The sequence below is a fragment of the Oncorhynchus nerka genome, linkage group LG9b, assembly GCF_034236695.1.
Source record: "Oncorhynchus nerka isolate Pitt River linkage group LG9b, Oner_Uvic_2.0, whole genome shotgun sequence".
In the NCBI taxonomy this organism is placed as follows: domain Eukaryota; kingdom Metazoa; phylum Chordata; class Actinopteri; order Salmoniformes; family Salmonidae; genus Oncorhynchus; species Oncorhynchus nerka.
This window is the reverse complement of record NC_088424.1, coordinates 38054193-38073388: the sequence shown is the minus strand read 5'-3', so window position 1 is coordinate 38073388 and position 19196 is coordinate 38054193. Positions and strand designations below refer to the sequence as shown.

The 19196-nt window shown below is 47.4% G+C and overlaps 1 protein-coding gene across 1 annotated transcript in view; it reads left to right on the top strand.

Moving 5' to 3' along the window:
* LOC135565740 (uncharacterized) overlaps positions 1 to 17379 on the top strand; it is a 22229-nt gene extending 4850 nt beyond the window's left edge. Inside the window, exons 2-10 of the mRNA XM_065013660.1 lie at positions 4106 to 4191; positions 8995 to 9140; positions 9512 to 9573; positions 9774 to 9936; positions 10150 to 10333; positions 10719 to 10862; positions 11074 to 11296; positions 12356 to 12563; positions 12780 to 17379. Of these exons, the coding sequence (XP_064869732.1) occupies positions 4144 to 4191; positions 8995 to 9140; positions 9512 to 9573; positions 9774 to 9936; positions 10150 to 10333; positions 10719 to 10862; positions 11074 to 11296; positions 12356 to 12563; positions 12780 to 15105 (3504 nt within the window). The 5' untranslated portion in view covers positions 4106 to 4143 and the 3' untranslated portion in view covers positions 15106 to 17379. The remainder of the gene's footprint in view (positions 1 to 4105; positions 4192 to 8994; positions 9141 to 9511; positions 9574 to 9773; positions 9937 to 10149; positions 10334 to 10718; positions 10863 to 11073; positions 11297 to 12355; positions 12564 to 12779) is intronic.
* Positions 17380 to 19196: the final 1817 nt, after the last annotated feature.

Sequence of the window (19196 nt, the reverse complement as noted above, 5' to 3'; positions counted from 1 at the left end):
CGCCGACAGAAACAAACATCTTTCTGGTAAGAAGAGGGGCGGGGGCGTATGCCTTATGGCTAACGAGACATGGTGTGATGAAAGAAACATACAGGAACTCAAATCCTTCTGTTCACCTGATTTAGAATTCCTCACAATCAAATGTAGACCGCATTATCTACCAAGAGAATTCTCTTCGATTATAATCACAGCCCGTATATATCCCCCCCAAGCAGACACATCGATGGCTCTGAACAAACTTTATTTAACTCTTTGCAAACTGGAAACCATTTATCCGGAGGCTGCATTCATTGTAGCTGGGGATTTTAACAAGGCTAATCTGAAAACAAGACTCCCTAAATTTTATCAGCATATCGATTGCGCAACCAGGGGTGGAAAAACCTTGGATCATTGTTACTCTAACTTCCGCGACGCATATAAGGCCCTGCCCCGCCCCCCTTTCGGAAAAGCTGACCACGACTCCATTTTGTTGATCCCTGCCTACAGACAGAAACTAAAACAAGAGGCTCCCACGCTGAGGTCTGTCCAACGCTGGTCGACCAAGCTGACTCCACACTCCAAGACTGCTTCCATCACGTGGACTGGGATATGTTTCGTATTGCGTCAGATAACAATATTGACGAATACGCTGATTCGGTGTGCGAGTTCATTAGAACGTGCGTTGAAGATGTCGTTCCCATAGCAACGATTAAAACATTCCCTAACCAGAAACCGTGGATTGATGGCAGCTTTCGCGTGAAACTGAAAGCGCAAACCACTGGTTTTAATCAGGGCAAGGTGTCTGGTAACATGACCGAATACAAACAGTGCCGCTATTCCCTCCGCAAGGCTATCAAACAAGCTAAGCGTCAGTACAGAGACAAAGTAGAATCTCAATTCAACGGCTCAGACACAAGAGGCATGTGGCAGGGTCTACAGTCAATCACGGACTACAAGAAGAAATCCAGCCCAGTCACGGACCAGGATGTCTTGCTCCCAGGCAGACTAAATAACTTTTTTGCCCGCTTTGAGGACAATACAGTGCCATTGACACGGCCTGCAACGAAAACATGCGGTCTCTCCTTCACTGCAGCCGAGGTGAGTAAGACATTTAAACGTGTTAACCCTCGCAAGGCTGCAGGCCCAGACGGCATCCCCAACCGCGCCCTCAGAGCATGCGCAGACCAGCTGGCCGGTGTGTTTACGGACATATTCAATCAATCCCTATACCAGTCTGCTGTTCCCACATGCTTCAAGAGGGCCACCATTGTTCCTGTTCCCAAGAAAGCTAAGGTAACTGAGCTAAACGACTACCGCCCCGTAGCACTCACTTCCGTCATCATGAAGTGCTTTGAGAGACTAGTCAAGGACCATATCACCTCCACCCTACCTGACACCCTAGACCCACTCCAATTTGCTTACCGCCCAAATAGGTCCACAGACAATGCAATCTCAACCACACTGCACACTGCCCTAACCCATCTGGACAAGAGGAATACCTATGTGAGAATGCTGTTCATCGACTACAGCTCGGCATTCAACACCATAGTACCCTCCAAGCTCGTCATCAAGCTCGAGACCCTGGGTCTCGACCCCGCCCTGTGCAACTGGGTACTGGACTTCCTGACGGGCCGCCCCCAGGTGGTGAGGGTAGGCAACAACATCTCCTCCCCGCTGATCCTCAACACTGGGGCCCCACAAGGGTGCGTTCTGAGCCCTCTCCTGTACTCCCTGTTCACCCACGACTACGTGGCCACGCACGCCTCCAACTCAATCATCAAGTTTGCGGACGACACAACAGTGGTAGGCTTGATTACCAACAACGACGAGATGGCCTACAGGGAGGAGGTGAGGGCCCTCAGAGTGTGGTGTCAGGAAAATAACCTCACACTCAACGTCAACAAAACTAAGGAGATGATTGTGGACTTCAGGAAACAGCAGAGGGAACACCCCCCTATCCACATCGATGGAACAGTAGTGGAGAGGGTAGCAAGTTTTATGTTCCTCGGCATACACATCACAGACAAACTGAATTGGTCCACTCACACAGACAGCATCGTGAAGAAGGCGCAGCAGGGCCTCTTCAACCTCAGGAGGCTGAAGAAATTCGGCTTGTCACCAAAAGCACTCACAAACTTCTACAGATGCACAATCGAGAGCATCCTGGCGGGCTGTATCACCGCCTGGTACGGCAACTGCTCCGCCCTCAACCGTAAGGCTCTCCAGAGGGTAGTGAGGTCTGCACAACGCATCACCGGGGGCAAACTACCTGCCTTCCAGGACACCTACACCACCCGATGTTACAGGAAGGCCATAAAGATCATCAAGGACATCAACCACCCGAGCCACTGCCTGTTCACCCCGCTATCATCCAGAAGGCGAGGTCAGTACAGGTGCATCAAAGCTGGGACCGAGAGACTGAAAAACAGCTTCTATCTCAAGGCCATCAAACTGTTAAACAGCCACCACTAACATTGAGTGGCTGCTGCCAACACACTGACACTGACACTGACTCAACTCCAGCCACTTTAATAATGGGAAATGATGTAAATATATTACTAGCCACTTTAAACAGGGTACCTTATACTACCTTGCTACCTTATATAATGTTACTTACCCTACATTATTCATCTCATATGCATACGTATATACTGTACTCTATATCATCGACTGCATCCTTATGTAATACATGTATCACTAGCCACTTTAACTATGCCACTTTGTTTACATACTCATCTCATATGTATATACTGTACTCGATACCATCTACTGTATCTTGCCTATGCTGCTCTGTACCATCACTCATTCATATATCCTTATGTACATATTCTTTATCCCCTTACACTGTGTATAAGACAGTAGTTTTGGAATTGTTAGTTAGAGTTAGTTTGTTGGTTATTACTGCATTGTCGGAACTAGAAGCACAAGCATTTCGCTACACTCGCATTAACATCTGCTAACCATGTGTATGTGACAAATAAAATTTGATTGGATTTGATTTGGATGTGACAAAGTTTTTCTGAGCATGAATCAGAATTTTGCACACACATTCATGCCAAAGAGATTATGTGGTAGTCTCCGATGAGAGTAGCGTATAGAGCAGATTATTGTATTGTAATACAATCAGAAGAACAAGAGAGACGTGGGATTAGCCATCGCACGCACCCGCATGCACACCTGATACACAATTTATACTGTATATGAGGTCAGTGCTGTCGCACTGCTAATGCATTCCACTTAAATGTAATACACTAGTACTTTGGTTGGCAGGTAGCCTAGTGGTTAGAGCATTGGGCCAGTAACTGGAAAGGTTGCTGGATCGAATCCCTGAGCTGACAGGGTAAAAATCTGTCATTCTGCCCCTGAGCAAGGCAGTTTCCTAGGTGCTGTGGATGTTGATTTAAGGCAGCCCCTGCAACTCTCTGATTCAGCTGAGTTGGGTTAAATGCAGAAGACACATTTCAGTTGAAGGCATTCAGTTGTACAACTGACTAGGTATTTCCCTTCACTTTGTTGTTCTAGGAGATTATTGTGAACATGTAAGACCTAAGGAGCAGCAAGGGGAACTGCCCCCTGCCTACCTTCAGACTGTGCTCAAATCCCACACCCCAACCCGAGCACTCCGTTCTGCCACCTCTGGTCTCTTGGCCGTCCCACCCCTACGGAGGTTCAGCTCCCACTCAGCCCAGACAAATCTTATATCTGTCCGGGCACTTTGATGGTGGAATGAGCTTCCCCATGCCCATCTTCTAAGTCCATGCCCATCTTCTGAGTCCATGCCCATCTTCTGAAAACATCTGAAACCCTACCTCTTCAAAGAGTATTTAAATAAGACATCGCAGTCTTACTCCCATCCCATAAAAATAAATACTTGCACTTGTCTATTCCTATTAGCCCTGACTTTGCTGATAACTTCTGTACTGAGGAAAAATGTGCTTACTACGACTGTGGTTTTCTCGCCTAGCTATGTTAAGATGAATGCACTGACTGCAAGTCCTTTAGATAAGTGGAGCACATGTTAAATCAGGCTCCAGACAGTATCAGGGCAGCCTGCGCGCAAGAAAGAACTAGACTGGATAGTTTATGAGTATCTAAGCTCTCCTCTCCTCTCCTCTCCTCTCTTCAGTTTATCGTCCTCAGGGTTCACTCTCTCTGACCTGGACCATGAGCAATGACTCGCCTGTACTGACAAGCCTGACGGAGAACTCCACCGTAAGTACTGCAGCTCTCTACCTCCTGTCCTCTCTCCATCCATCTTGTGCTCTCCTACTCTCTCTATCATCTCTCCACCTTCTCTCCATCCATCTTGTGCTCTCCTACTCTCTCTATCATCTCTCCATCCATCTTGTGCTCTCCTACTCTCTCTATCATCTCTCCACCTTCTCTCCATCCATCTTGTGCTCTCCTACACTCTCTATCATCTCTCCACCTTCTCTCCATCCATCTTGTGCTCCTACTCTCTCTATCATCTCTCCACCTGCTCTCCATCCATCTTGTGCTCTCCTACACTCTCTATCATCTCTCCACCTTCTCTCCATCCATCTTGTGCTCTCCTACTCTCTCTATCATCTCTCCACCTTCTCTCCATCCATCTTGTGCTCTCCTACTCTCTCTATCATCTCTCCACCTTCTCTCCATCCATCTTGTGCTCTCCTACTCTCTCTATCATCTCTCCACCTTCTCTCCATCCATCTTGTGCTCCTACACTCTCTATCATCTCTCCACCTTCTCTCCATCCATCTTGTGCTCCTACTCTCTCTATCATCTCTCCACCTTCTCTTCATCCATCTTGTGCTCTCCTACTCTCTCTATCATCTCTCCACCTTCTCTCCATCCATCTTGTGCTCTCCTACTCTCTCTATCATCTCTCCACCTTCTCTCCATCCATCTTGTGCTCTCCTACTCTCTCTATCATCTCTCCATCCATCTTGTGCTCTCCTACTCTATCTATCATCTCTCCACCTTCTCTCCATCCATCTTGTGCTCTCCTACTCTCTCAATCATCTCTCCACCTTCTCTTCATCCATCTCTCTCCATGCTATCTTCATCCTCTCTCCTACCTCTTTTCTCACACTTCTCCCTCTCTCTTTATCTCCCCACAATCTCCCTTCGGTCTCTTCCCTCCATCCTGTTTTTCTTTCCATTGAGCCCCCAGTCTTTGTGTCCGTAACCCAGAAGCAGACATTGGGTTCAGTGGCTGGCTGCAGCCTGTCATTTCAGATGAGCCCAGTGGGTTACAGTGGGTTTCAGTGGGTTAGTAATATGGTCTGCAGGTATCCGGCCAGGGTTTCAGTGGGTTAGTGATATGGTCTGCAGGTAGCCGGCCAGGGTTTCAGTGGGTTAGTAATATGGTCTGCAGGTAGCCGGCCAGGGTTTCAGTGGGTTAGTGATATGGTCTGCAGGTAGCCGGCCAGGGTTTCAGTGGGTTAGTGATATGGTCTGCAGGTAGCCGGCCAGGGTTTCAGTGGGTTAGTGATATGGTCTGCAGGTAGCCGGCCAGGGTTTCAGTGGGTTAGTGATATGGTCTGCAAGTAGCCGGCCAGGGTTTCAGTGGGTTAGTAATATGGTCTGCAGGTAGCCGGCCAGGGTTTCAGTGGGTTAGTAATATGGTCTGCAGGTAGCCGGCCAGGGTTTCAGTGGGTTAGTGATATGGTCTGCAGGTAGCCGGCCAGGGTTTCAGTGGGTTAGTGATATGGTCTGCAGGTAGCCGGCCAGGGTTTCAGTGGGTTAGTGATATGGTCTGCAGGTAGCCGGCCAGGGTTTCAGTGGGTTAGTGATATGGTCTGCAGGTAGCCGGCCAGGGTTTCAGTGGGTTAGTGATATGGTCTGCAGGTAGCCGGCCAGGGTTTCAGTGGGTTAGTAATATGGTCTGCAGGTAGCCGGCCAGGGTTTCAGTGGGTTAGTGATATGGTCTGCAGGTAGCCGGCCAGGGTTTCAGTGGGTTAGTGATATGGTCTGCAGGTAGCCGGCCAGGGTTTCAGTGGGTTAGTAATATGGTCTGCAGGTAGCCGGCCAGGGATTTAGCTGCTCCCACTGATTGATTGTGTTGTTCTTACTGTTGAGCTGAGTTTGTAAAAACAGCAGATTGCATTATTACACTACAATCACTCTGGCAGTGGAGAAGTTGTGTGTGTGTGTGTGTGTGATGTTTCCTGTAATGATAACTGAGACCCATCAGGTAATTGTGCTGCCTGTGAGGCTTTCCCTGAAGGAGCCGAGCTCATTCTGCCCCTGAGCAAGACAGTTAACCCCCAACAACAGATCCCGAGCGCCAATGATGCCGAATTAAGGTAGCCCCAAGCACCTATCTGATTCAGAGGGGTTGGGTCAAATGCAGAAGACACATTTCAGTTGTACAACTGACTAGGTACCCCCATTTCCCTGTTACTACGCCATAACACACTGTACTCCATCCCCACCTCACTTGTCTAGACCTACACACAGTCTTTACATGAGTCCCCCTCCTGCTGAACCTATATACTAATGGATGAACCCTGTGTGATATGTTATTCACTAATACACTTCTGTAGTCCAGTAACAGAAAGAGGATGAAGGCAGAGTAAAATGAATATGCTGATGATCACTTGTTTAAATGTGTTCACTCTTTCTAAGGTCAAACAATAGGCACACCATTATTTTAGTTTCATTAGCGAATCTAGCGATGCTTTGATCCGAGGCCTGGTTATGCTAGCAGCTAACCTGACGCCAGCTGTTTTCATTCTCAGAAGGGCATTCAATTGGAAACCATGGCCACCTCTCCCTCCCAGTCATTCCTCGTAGAATATTCTCTCAGTTGCTGGAATGTGTGTGTGATTGGAGTTAACAGGTTGACAATGTTTGATTGATGGGTGGTGTTCTGGAACTTTCCCCAGAAGCTAATTCTGAGGGTTCCAAACTCCTCTGTGGAAAGTGTAGATTTGCAGACTCGGATCATTCCCATATCTCTACATTCTTTGTCTGTCTCTCACTCTTGTCTCACTCTCTCCATCTCGCTCTCTCTCTCATTCCATCCCCCCCTTCTCTCTCTCTCTCTCTCTCATTCTATCCCCCCCTTCTCTCTCTCAGGGGTGCATTAGTTATTAACTCAGTGTACAGTAATACTGTGTGGAAGGTTGACCTTGTTGTTCCCTCAGTCAAGGTTATGAATCACTGTAGACTCTTGTGATCTAGAGGGCTTCCCCATCCATAGTATGGAGTGTTCGGTCTTTCACTCAATCACCAATCTTAGCATGACTCATAGCACATTTGATATCACAGCCAATCCCTTACTGTCCTCTCTGTCTTAATCATAGTGTAATTAGAGTAGAGGGGTGTGTTAAATGAAATTCAATATAGAACTGCTTTGTCATTGGCTTTTAATGGCCCTCCATTATCAGAATCAGTCCATAATACAACATCAGCAGAACAGTCTGGTTCTCACTGCTTACCACGGTCTGACTGTCTCTTCCTGGTGATGCCGCCCTGTCGCCCATCCTCTCTCCTCTTCTCTCTCTCCCTCTCCCCCTCTCCCCCTCTCTCCGCCGTCTCTCCCTCTCTCCTCCGTCTCTCCCCTCTCTCCCCCTCCTCTCTCCTCTTCTCTCCCTCTCTCCCCCTCTCTCCGCCGTCTCTCCCCTCTCTCCCCCTCCTCTCTCCTCTTCTCTCTCTCTCCATCTCCCCCGTCTCTCCCTCTCTCCTCCGTCTCTCCCCTCTCTCCCCCTCCTCTCTCCTCTTCTCTCTCTCTCCATCTCTCCCGTCTCTCCCTCTCTCCTCCTTTCCGTCTCTCCCCCTCTCTCCCTCTCTCCTCCTCTCTCCCTCTCCCCCGTCTCTCCCTCTCTCCTCCGTCTCTCCCCTCTCTCCCCCTCCTCTCTCCTCTTCTCTCTCTCTCCATCTCCCCCTCTCCCCGTCTCTCCCTCTCTCCTCCTTTCCTCCTCTCTCCATCTCTCCCTCTCTCCTCCTCTCTCCATCTCCTCCTCTCCCCCGTCTCTCCTCCTCTCCCCTCTCCCCCCGTCTCTCCCTCTCTTCTCCATCTCCCCCGTCTCTCCCTCTCTCCTCCTTTCCTCCTCTCTCCATCTCCTCCTCTCCCCCTCCCCCTCTCTCCCTCTCTCCTCCTCTCTCCATCTCCTCCTCTCTCCATCTCCTCTCTCCCTCTCTCCCCGTCTCTCCCCCTCTCCCCTCTCTCCTCCTCTCTCCCTCTCTCCCCCTCTCCTCCTCTCCCCCTCTCCCCCTCTCTCCCTCTCCCCTCTCTCCCCCTCTCCTCTACATCTTCCCTCCTTTTCTCCATGCATTTCCATTTTTAGCATGCAGAGTCTTCATTTTCCCCTCAGTCAGATGAGCAGGGAAATTGAATTAAAGGTCTCATTGACGTTTGGATTCTAATCCTGAGGATCACTTAGGGAAGACAGAGCACGTTAATCACAAAGTACAGAGAAGAGCAGTTGTGCAACATTACTGTATATGTGTAGCTTACATCTTTCTGTATTCATAAATCCTTATTAAATATTACATTGCTGAGCTGACACAGTAATGGGACTAAAATATTTCTTCTGACTTCAAAAGGAAAATGATCTTTTTCCCAGCAGCACTAGTCATGTAGCTGAGATGTTGGCTCGCCACAGTAGATTCACACACGCATTCACACAAACATGGTGTGAAAACATAATGCATTTCAAAAGAATACTGTACTGCAGGCTATCTATTCAATCATTGATTGACAATACAATACATTATGACGCACAACCATAATGCAAGGCAAAACCCTTTAATGGGATGCAAAGTATGAAATACAATAGATTTTCTATCATATTTCTGTCACCTATCCAGTCATTTCAGATCTGTGTACACTGAAAGTGTTAGCCACGAGGGTAAGCTGCTAGGCTAAATTAAACCTGAAGAGTCACACCCCGTTTCTCCAGATAGAAGTTCCCTTAACCAAAGATCTATTTGGGAAACGTTTACAGACTGCCATTGGTTGAAAGGGGTTGTGTCTAGGGGTAAGGTACTAGGCCTCTGACCCTTATGGTCCTTCCCTCTATACAGGAGGTGCCAGTGTCGGTAGGACGGGTTGAGAACTATGTGATCCTGCTGGTCCTGCTGTGTGTGTTCGCTGGAGGTTCACTGATCCTTCTCTCCGTGCTGTTGCTGTACTGTCACCGCTGCTCTGTGGGCAGCCGCCGTTACTCCAGGTACCACACACTTCTCACCTCTACAGTAACCCAACCTACAGCATTATAGGTCATGTCCCTGACTCTAACTCTGATTAACCCTAAGTGTATTATGTATTAGCAAAACTGTGGCACGTCTGCACAGAGAGATTAGGAGACACAGTGTTGAAGTGATTAGGATAGAAATGGATTACTGCTCGGAGTGAAATCAAAATGAGCATTAAATGTTTGATGCCTGGAGACAGTTCTATTTTTGACCGCAAAGGGCAAAGAGACAGTACCAATAACACTCCCTTTCTCCCTCTTTTCTCCCTCTTTTCTCCTTCCTTTCTCCTTCCTTTCTCCTTCCTTTCTCCCTCTTTTCTCCCTCTTTTTCTGTCCTCTGTATGCAGGGCCAGTGATGATCCAGAGAAGACTAATACCACCTATGTGGAGGATTCACAGCCCACACAAGGTAAGGAGGATGTACATTCTACTTCCGTTTAGACACAGAATATTTTTATTAAAACCATAGAAACTGACACCTTCTCCTTACATTTTTTTCTCTCCTCTTGTCTCTTCTCCTCTCCTTTCCTCTCCTCCCCTCTTCTAACATCTCCTCTCCTCTCTGCTCCCTCTCACATCACCTCTCCTCCTCTCCTCTCCTCTCTCCAGACATCACTATAAGGCTTGATGAATCAGATGCTCTCTCACCGTCTAGCTGCCATGATGAAGAGACAGACCGGTTCATGTCCACCTGCTCTACTGGCCGCCGTGTCTCCTTCAATGAGTCAGCTCTTTACGAAAAGGAGAGCAAGACTCAGGACAAAGGACGCAGGTACAGGACAATGTTATTTACAAAATGGCTGCCGTGTATCACTCAGGTTGATGTTGCAACACAAGTACAGATTGGTGGTGGAAGTGGAGAGTCGTCTCCATACATTAAGTCTTTTGAAGCAAGGTCTTCCTTGGAAAACAATCTCTTTATCTCAATGGAAACTTGGGACTGAATTCAATTTAGATACCATTTCCTTCCTCTCCTCCTACTCAGATACACCCTCACAGAAGGGGACTTCCATCATCTGAAGAAGGCCCGTCTGACCCACCTCCCCCTGGCCCCCCCTCCCTCTACCCTGAAGATACTCACCATCATGGAGTGTGAATCTACAGAGAGCAGCAGCCTCAACGTCAACGAACCGCCCACTCCCAAACCCCCACTGTACCCCCTCTACCAGGTAAACATCCACATTTTACATTTAGCATGATTTACTTTTCCACGGTAAAAAAAAACATAGCATTTATTGGTTAAGGGCATTAGAACTTCAGGTGTCAGGGAAGGTAGATAACAATCTAGCTGACTCAATTACTCAACCAGAGGTGGTTGGTAGGATGGTTGGAGGATCTATAGGAAGACTCATTGTAATGGCTAGAAGGGAATCGATAGAACAAAGTCAATATTTTTGATGTGTTTGATACGGTTCCATTGATTCCATTCCAACCATGACAATGAGCCCATCCTCCTATAGCTCCTCCCACCAGGATCCTCTGTACTCAACCTACTATACAACCTTGCGATTGCTTTTCCCTGATCATCCTAACTGAACCTCGTGTGTTGTGTAGTCTTCTGAGAGGGCTGGGCCCGCCTGGTTGGGCCAGAGCTCTGGTAGTGCCCTCCCTGGAGACATCCACCACTACATCCTACTGGACTCCAGACTCAGCTACAGTCCACCAATCCTGTGCCCCCCAACCCCCCGCTCCAGAACCGTGAGTATTATACATCACTTTATACACACACCACTACAGACTCTGATGAAGAGGTATCACTCTCTATTTCGGAACCCTGCATGCCCCTTGGTGACAGGGGTTCAAGCCCCCACTTGGCTGTCCTTAAAACCTTTCCTTGACCCTCTCTATATGCACATTATCTCTATATCTACGTTATCTACCGATCTCTACTTCTACTCTACTTTGGCAGGCGGAGGCCGTAGGGGACGGACCATGGGTTAGGACAGAAGGAGAGAGGGAGATTACAGGGACGAGAGGAGTGAGGGGAACGTCTCCGGCCCCCGTTCACCGGGGTTCCGTTCTGCACTTCTTCTGCAAACTGAGACGGCATGCCAGCTTGGAGGGGGCCGGGCCTTACTTCAGGAAGTGGAAGTTTGACAGCAGCCATCGTGCCGCCAGTCTAGACACCAAAGGTGAGAGGTCATGTTGCTAGGCTAGAGGCATATGTCTGGTTTTATTAAGTTAAACTTTTTGGACTAATGTGAAATTTAAAGGTAATTTCCAATTGAGCCAACATACGGTGCATTTGAAAAGTATTCAGACCCCTTGCCTTTTTCCACATTTTGTAACTTTACAGCCTTATTATAAAATGTATTAAATTGTTTACCATAAAGGCCTGATTGGTGGAGTGCTGAGTGCAGAGATGGTTGCCTTCTGGAAGGTTCTCCCATCTCCACAGAGGAACTCTGGAGCTCTGTCAGAGTGACCATCAGGTTCTTGGTCACCTCCCTGACCAAGGCCCTTCTCCCCCTGATTGCTCAGTTTGGCTGGGCGGCCAGCTCTAGGATAAGTCTTGGTGGTTCCAAACTTCTTCCATTTAAGAATGATGGAGGCCACTGTGTTCTTGGGGACCTTCAATGCTGCAGAAATGTTTTTGTACCCTTCCTCAGATTCGTGCCTCGACACAATCCTGTCTCAGAGCTCTACGGTCAATTCCTTCGACCTCATGGCTTGGTTTTTGCTCAGACATGCACTGTCAACTGTGGGACCTTATATAGACAGGTGTGTGTCTTTCGAAATCATGTCGAATCAATTGAATTTACCACAGGTGGACTCTGACTTCAGTCAAGTTGTAGAAACATCTCAAGGATGATCAATGGAAACAGGATGCACATGAGCTCAATTTTGAGTGTCATAGCAAAGGGTCTGAATACTTATGTAAATAAAGTATTTCTTAAAACCTGTTTTTGCTTTGTCACTATGGGGTATTGTGTGTAGATTGATGTTTTATTTAATCGATTTTAGAATAAAGGCTGTAACGTAACAAAATGTGGAAAAAGTCAAGGGGTCTGAATACTTTCTGAATGCAGTGTTTACCGTGAATGCCGTCTCCGAGAATGCGGAAACAATGTCAGTGGCACCATAACGCAGATTTTCTGCACTACTGATTGAATCGAGTCCTAAACTGCATTGGAATCGATATGAAGATAGAGGAGAGGAGAACACTGTGTGTGTGTGTGTGTTTCCCCCAGGCTCTCCTAAGAGACGTCCGTTCCAGAGACAGAGAGCAGCCAGTGATAACACAGATCCAACTGAAGAGGACTCACCCCCTTCTCCCCCTCTCCGCCGTGACTTCATCCAGCCCCTCCCCTCCGCACACAGCCAGAGCAGCGGCCTCCAGCATCTCTCTGCAGGGTCGCTATCGCCCCCCACCTGCCCACCCTCACCCTGTCTCAGCAGGTACCATTCACAGACTCTTACTTCTAACAAACAGTATTATACTCATATCGGTTATAGGGGTACCCATTGAATCTGAATAAATGATCAATTCCGTAACTTAACTACTTTTGATAAGTGCAGTGTGTTAAGACAGATAAGAGACAGGCAGGTGAGAAATAAAACACGTGGGTGTTGTTTGATGGTGAATCTACCTGATGTCTCTCTGTCTCTCTGCAGGTTAGAGGTGGAGGCGGTGGTAGAGGCTGCCAGCAGCAGCAGGACAGAGAGGAACGCAACTCACCCACCACCAGAGCCCCCTGAGACCCAAGAGAGAGGGCAAGAGCCTGGGGAGGAAGCGATGGGAACAGGGACGGGGTTATGGAGAGAAGCTGGGGCAGTGACAAGAAAAGAAGCAAGAGAGGAGGTCAATGAATGGGTTGGGCCAGGAGAAGAGTCAGATGAAGATGAAGAGGAAGAGACAGATATTTTAGGGACAGAACAAAGGGTGGGTATGGGATCAGAGATAATGGAAGGTCTGTGTGCAGACGAAGCCCAAGAGGGAGGAGAAAGTTTCCAGGCAGAGCTAGGAGCTGAGGCAAGGATAAGGGCAAGGACTGCGGATGGGTTGGGGGCCACTCCAAATACAGAAGCAGAGATGGGGTTAAGAGCCAAGACAGGGGTAGGGGCTGTTCTGGGAACAGAAAGAGAGGTCGAGACAGAAGACAGGTTTGAGTCAACGTTAGAGGTGGGGGCAATAACAGGGGCAGAATTAGAAATTGAGGCAGGGCTAGGGGCATCCGGGGTGAGGATAAAGGCAGATTCTGGATCAGAGTTAGAAGGGGTGCTAAGTGCTGGAGCAGGGCCAGGGTTATGGGAAGATCCAGGGCCTCGATCAAGGTCTGGGTCTGGGGTGTGTATCAGTCGACAGGAGAGCTCTGAGACCCAGCCCTCCCTGTACAGAGACATCTGGAGCCTGCGAGCTTCTCTGGAGCAGTATGCCTCCTCGGACCAGAGCAGCACGGACAGGGAGTCCATACGCAGCGACGCCGACAGCGTGTGTTCACTAGGAGGCGCTGCAGCCCGGTCTGGCTTTGCTGCCTGTCTCTCCCAGGACCTTGGCGACGAACTGGAGGAAGAATGGGAGTATGGGGACACGGGAAGGGAGGGGGGAGACAGAGGACAAAGGGAGACAGAGGGGGAGGGGGAATACAGGGACACTGGAAGAAAGATTGGGCACAGGGGGGTCCAAAGGAGAGATAGTGAGGGTGGAGGAGGAGAAGGGGGAACCCGGGTAGGAGGTGAAGGGGAGGTGTGCAGCCGGAAGCTCCTGCAGATGGACAGTGGGTACACGTCCATTGAGGCTCCGATAAGGGCCCCTGAGGAGCTGAGGCTGTTCGGGGCCCCTGTAGGCCCTCGTGGGAAGACGGCGTCGGAGAGAAGGCTGTTCTTCACCAGCTCTGGGAGAAAGGGCACCGTGTGTGAGAGCTTCGAGGCCAAGGTGTTCCAGGAGGAGTTGGAGGATGAGATGGGAAAGAGTACTGAGGTGGAAGAGAAACCTTTGAAGAGGTCCCCAAGGTCTACTAATGGAGGAAAGACGCTTGTTCTGAAAGATCCGTCACAATCGGTATCACCACTAAAATCGCTACAACTGCAACAACCGCCGCTGCAGTCGCCCCAAGCCCAACCCCAACCCATTCCCTCGCCACGGCCCGTACGCCTCCGTCGGCGTGACTACAGCATAGACGAGAAGACGGACGCACTGTTCAATGAGTTCCTGCGTCACGATCCCCGCTTCGACCAGCAGGAGTCGCCACTGCGCTCCCGGCACCGCTCGCGCATCCACCTTCGCAAGCAGTGGCAGCGCCACAAGCAGTACAGCGACCCGGGGTCTGGTGCTGGGGGGCGCTACTCACCCTCACTGGAGAGGCAGAGTTTCAGACCCTTACGGAGGGGCGACAGTGCGGGATACCCTCTAGACACACGCTATCACAGCACGCTGTCTCGTATCGCCAGCGCAGCCGACGAGGAGACCAGTGAGGGGGCGGCTAGCGAGGGAGCAACCAATGAGGGTGCGGCCTGTGAGGGTGCGGTGCATGAGAACACAGACGTTAAGGAGTCAACCAACCAGGGCACAGGGAATGAGACTGTAGCCAATCAGGACACAGCTAGTCTGTCATCTGACACACTGAGGGCTGAGGCCAGTGGGATGGACCCGAGGGTAGACAATTACAACAACAACAGTAGCCAATCTTTGACACTATCAGAGAGTTACTCCTCTGTCCCCACACAGAACCCTCCTGTGGCTCTCCCTAAGTCCCTGGAAGACTCTCACATCGATCCCCCTATTCTCCACATTGAAGACCCTGAATCCCCAGGCTTAAATCCCCATCCTCAGCCCCAGGCTCAGGCTCCATCCCCTTGTCTGTCTGATAAGCTTTCTGTGACCCTGGAGGACAGGCTCTACACTGGGCTGTGGAGGACAGGGCAGGGTCAGGGAGGACCAGAGTATGTGGTTGGAGCCATCTCCCTCTCCTCTTCCCCTGAGCCCTCCAGCCCTGTGTAGCCGGCTGACTTTTCACGCCTCCAGTTAGGACCATATCATCTCACTTCAGTTCATTCAATGGATGATTTTTTTCTATTTCTACTATATAGCATTAAATAAACAAAAGACCTTCCCAAATGTAAGTGACCCCCCCTTTTCTCTGGCTTTGAACACTTCCTCATGACTTACATCTCTTCCTGTACAGGTATAGGCATCTGCATTGCTTGCTGTTTGGGGTTTTAGGCTGGGTTTCTGTACAGCACTTTGTGACATTGGCTGATATAAAAAGGGCTTTATAAATACATTTGATTGATTGATAGTTCGTGCTATCTGGGGTCCTTGGGGTGTCCCAATCCTAAACCTAACCTTAACCTCTACCCTAACCAAAACCCTAAACTAACCTTAACCGTTTGAAATTTCAACTTCAATTGGGTGATGTCAGAGTTTATCGTTTAGATGTTTAGACTAGGCTCTGATACAGGTTTCTTCACTGATACTTTACCCAATTCATATGATATGACAATATGGCTATTGGCTGCACTCTCTATTCTCTTCCAGTGTGATTCCCTACAGCCTTATGTTACCATGAAACTAGGTGCTGTGGCATCTTTTCTGGTAGACTATGAAAGATAGAAATCTGCGACCTTAGATTTCCATAGTTACCGGTATATTCTTGCTTTAGATAGATATTCATCTCGGTTAACCCAGAACTAAAACCTTGCGTAAATTGGTCAACATATTCGAGCAACAGTAGTTGTCACGACGGGATTTCTATGTCAGTAATCAAGTTTTCAAGATATATAACTTTCAAAATGTAGAAATACAGCCGGTGTGATGCATTTTGAAAGTTATATATCTTGAAAACTTGATTACTGACATGCAAAATATGTTTGGACTATATCAACAATGGAATGACACAAATACCAAAATATCATTTCTGGGTGGAATTGTCCTTTAAGCACGGCCTTCGCCCCAATCCTGATGCTCCAAATAACCAGTGATGAAAACCCAGAACCAGAACATAGTCCCATGCAGCTCACCACTTCGTGACAGATTATACGGTTCTATGAGAGATTAGATAGCTATCCTTGCTAGGAGATTAGATATCCAATTCCTAGCTAGATTGTTGCTAGCATTTAAACACGCCCCTATCCATATTGACGGGACGGCAGTGGAGAAGGTGGAAAGCTTCAAGTTCCTCGGTGTACACATCACTGACAATCTGGAATGGTCCACCCACAGAGACAGTGTTGTGAAGAAGGCGCAACAGCGCCTCTTCAACCTCAGGAGGCTGAAGAAATTTGGCTAGGCCCCTAAAATCCTCACAAACTTTTACAGATGCACAATTGAGGACATCCTGTCAGGCTGTATCACTGCCTGGTATGGAAACTGCTCCGCCCACAACCACAGGGCTCTCCAGAGGGTGGTGCGGTCTGCCCAACACATCACCAGGGGAAACTACCTGTCCTCCAGGACACCTACAGCACCCAATGTCACAGGAAGGCCAAAAAGATCATCAAGGACATCAACCACCCGAGCCACGGCCTGTTCACCCCTCTGTCACCCAGAAGGCGAGGTCAGTACAGATGTATCCAAGCTGGGACCAAGAGACTGAAAAACAGCTTCTATCTCAAGGCCATCAGACTGTTAAATGACCATCACTAGCTGGCTTCCACCCGGTTAAGCAACCCTGACCTTAGAGGCTGCTGCCCTATGTACATAGACTTGAAATCACTGGCCACTTGAATAATGAAACACTAGTCACTTTAATAATGTTTACATACTGCTTTACTCATCTCATATGTATATACTGTATTCTATTCCACTGTATTTTAGTCAATGCCACTCCAACATTGCTCGAGCTATTATTTATATATTTCTTAATTCCATTCTTTTACTTTTAGATTTGTGTGTATTGTTAGATACTACTGCACTGTTGGAGCTAGGAACACAAGCATTTCACTACACCCGCAATAACATCTGCTAAATATGTGTATGTGACCGATAAAATTTGATTTGACTTCCCTGCTCACATCCTTTTTCTGCCATACTAGTGTAATTTACAGCATGATATGTGTGTAAACAATGTGAAAATGAATTCTGTACAGTTTTACATAATAGGAAATGCACTTTGATGGGAAGATAATATGGTATGTTTGTCATTTTCCTCATTCCAAAACGTCTTGTCTTCAAATGTCCTTCTCATCCTGATTATCATTGAGTATGGGTAATGTCATCCTGATTATCATTGAGTATGGGTAATGTCATCCTGAGTATCATTGAGTATGGGTAATGTCATCCTGATTATCATTGAGTATGGGTAATGTCATCCCGATTATCATTGAGTATGGGTAATGTCATCCTGATTATCATTGAGTATGGGTAATGTCATCCTGATTATCATTGAGTATGGGTAATGTCATCCTGATTATCACTGAGTATGGGTAATGTCATCCTGATTATCATTGAGTATGGGTAATGTCCGCCTGATCATCATTGAGTATGGGTAATGTCATCCTGATTATCATTGAGTATGGGTAATGTCATCCGGATTATCATTGAGTATGGGTAATGTCATCATGATTATCATTGAGTATGGGTAATGGCATCCTGATTATCATTGAGTATGGGTAATGTCCGCCTGATTATCATTGAGTATGGGTAATGTCATCCTGATTATCATTGAGTATGGGTAATGTCATCCTGATTATCATTGAGTATGGGTAATGTCATCCTGATTATCATTGAGTATGGGTAATGTCCGCCTGATTATCATTGAGTATGGGTAATGTCATCCTGATTATCATTGAGTATGGGTAATGTCATCCGGATTATCATTGAGTATGGGTAATGTCATCCTGATTATCATTGAGTATGGGTAATGTCATCCTGATTATCATTGAGTATGGGTAATGTCCGCCTGATTATCATTGAGTATGGGTAATGTCATCCTGATTATCATTGAGTATGGGTAATGTCATCCTGATTATCATTGAGTATGGGTAATGTCATCCTGATTATCATTGAGCATGGGTAATGTCATCCTGATTATCATTGAGTATGGGTAATGTCATCCTGATTATCATTGAGTATGGGTAATGTCATCCTGATTATCATTGAGTATGGGTAATGTCCGCCTGATTATCATTGAGTATGGGAAATGTCATCCTGATTATCATTGAGTATGGGTAATGTCATCCTGATTATCATTGAGTATGGGTAATGTCCGCCTGATTATCATTGAGTATGGGTAATGTCATCCTGATTATCATTGAGTATGGGTAATGTCATCCTGATTATCATTGAGTATGGTAATGTCATCCTGATTATCATTGAGTATGGGTAATGTCATCCTGATTATCATTGAGTATGGGTAATGGGTGTCTGTCCATAGAGTTGACTGGATTTGACTGGATTCTAGTCTGGTAGTTTGCTCCATTTATGCATTCAAAACAAATGAGCACCCAGATTACTTGAGTAACACATGATGAGAAGATTTGATTCATATTGATTCTCTATTAATTGTTATTTATCTATTTGCTCATTGTATGTGCTCTCCTGTATTGCATCTTCAATGGCATCATATTAAAGTAAAAAAAACAGTTAATGAAACAATCCCTAGAAAATGGGCATATTTTGTGTAAAGTTCTACCATATCTAGAAAACAAATGGTTGTCTATGCTCTTCCTCTTTTGTCCTCCCTCTCCAATTTCCCAGACCCCTATCAGCACTAGAAACCAGAAGTTATAACTACAACTCATTCCAATTCCATGACTTCGACCTTCCATCCTCTCATGTTGTGTCTGTAAATTGATTATAGTAGGGGAATCCATTTCCCCCTGGAGGCCTGAGCTGAGGGAACAGGGACGTGTCGCAGGCAGCTAGCTGTCTGCTGGATGAAGGGCACTTATCCAGAGCGACTTACAAATTGGTAAATACCACTGGAAGGGATATTTAATGACCCCTAACCCCACTGGAAGGGATATTTAATGACCCCTAATACCACTGGAAGGGATATTTAATGACCCCTAATACCACTGGAAGGGATATTTAATGACCCCTAACCCCACTGGAAGGGATATTTAATGACCCCTAATACATTTACATTTTAC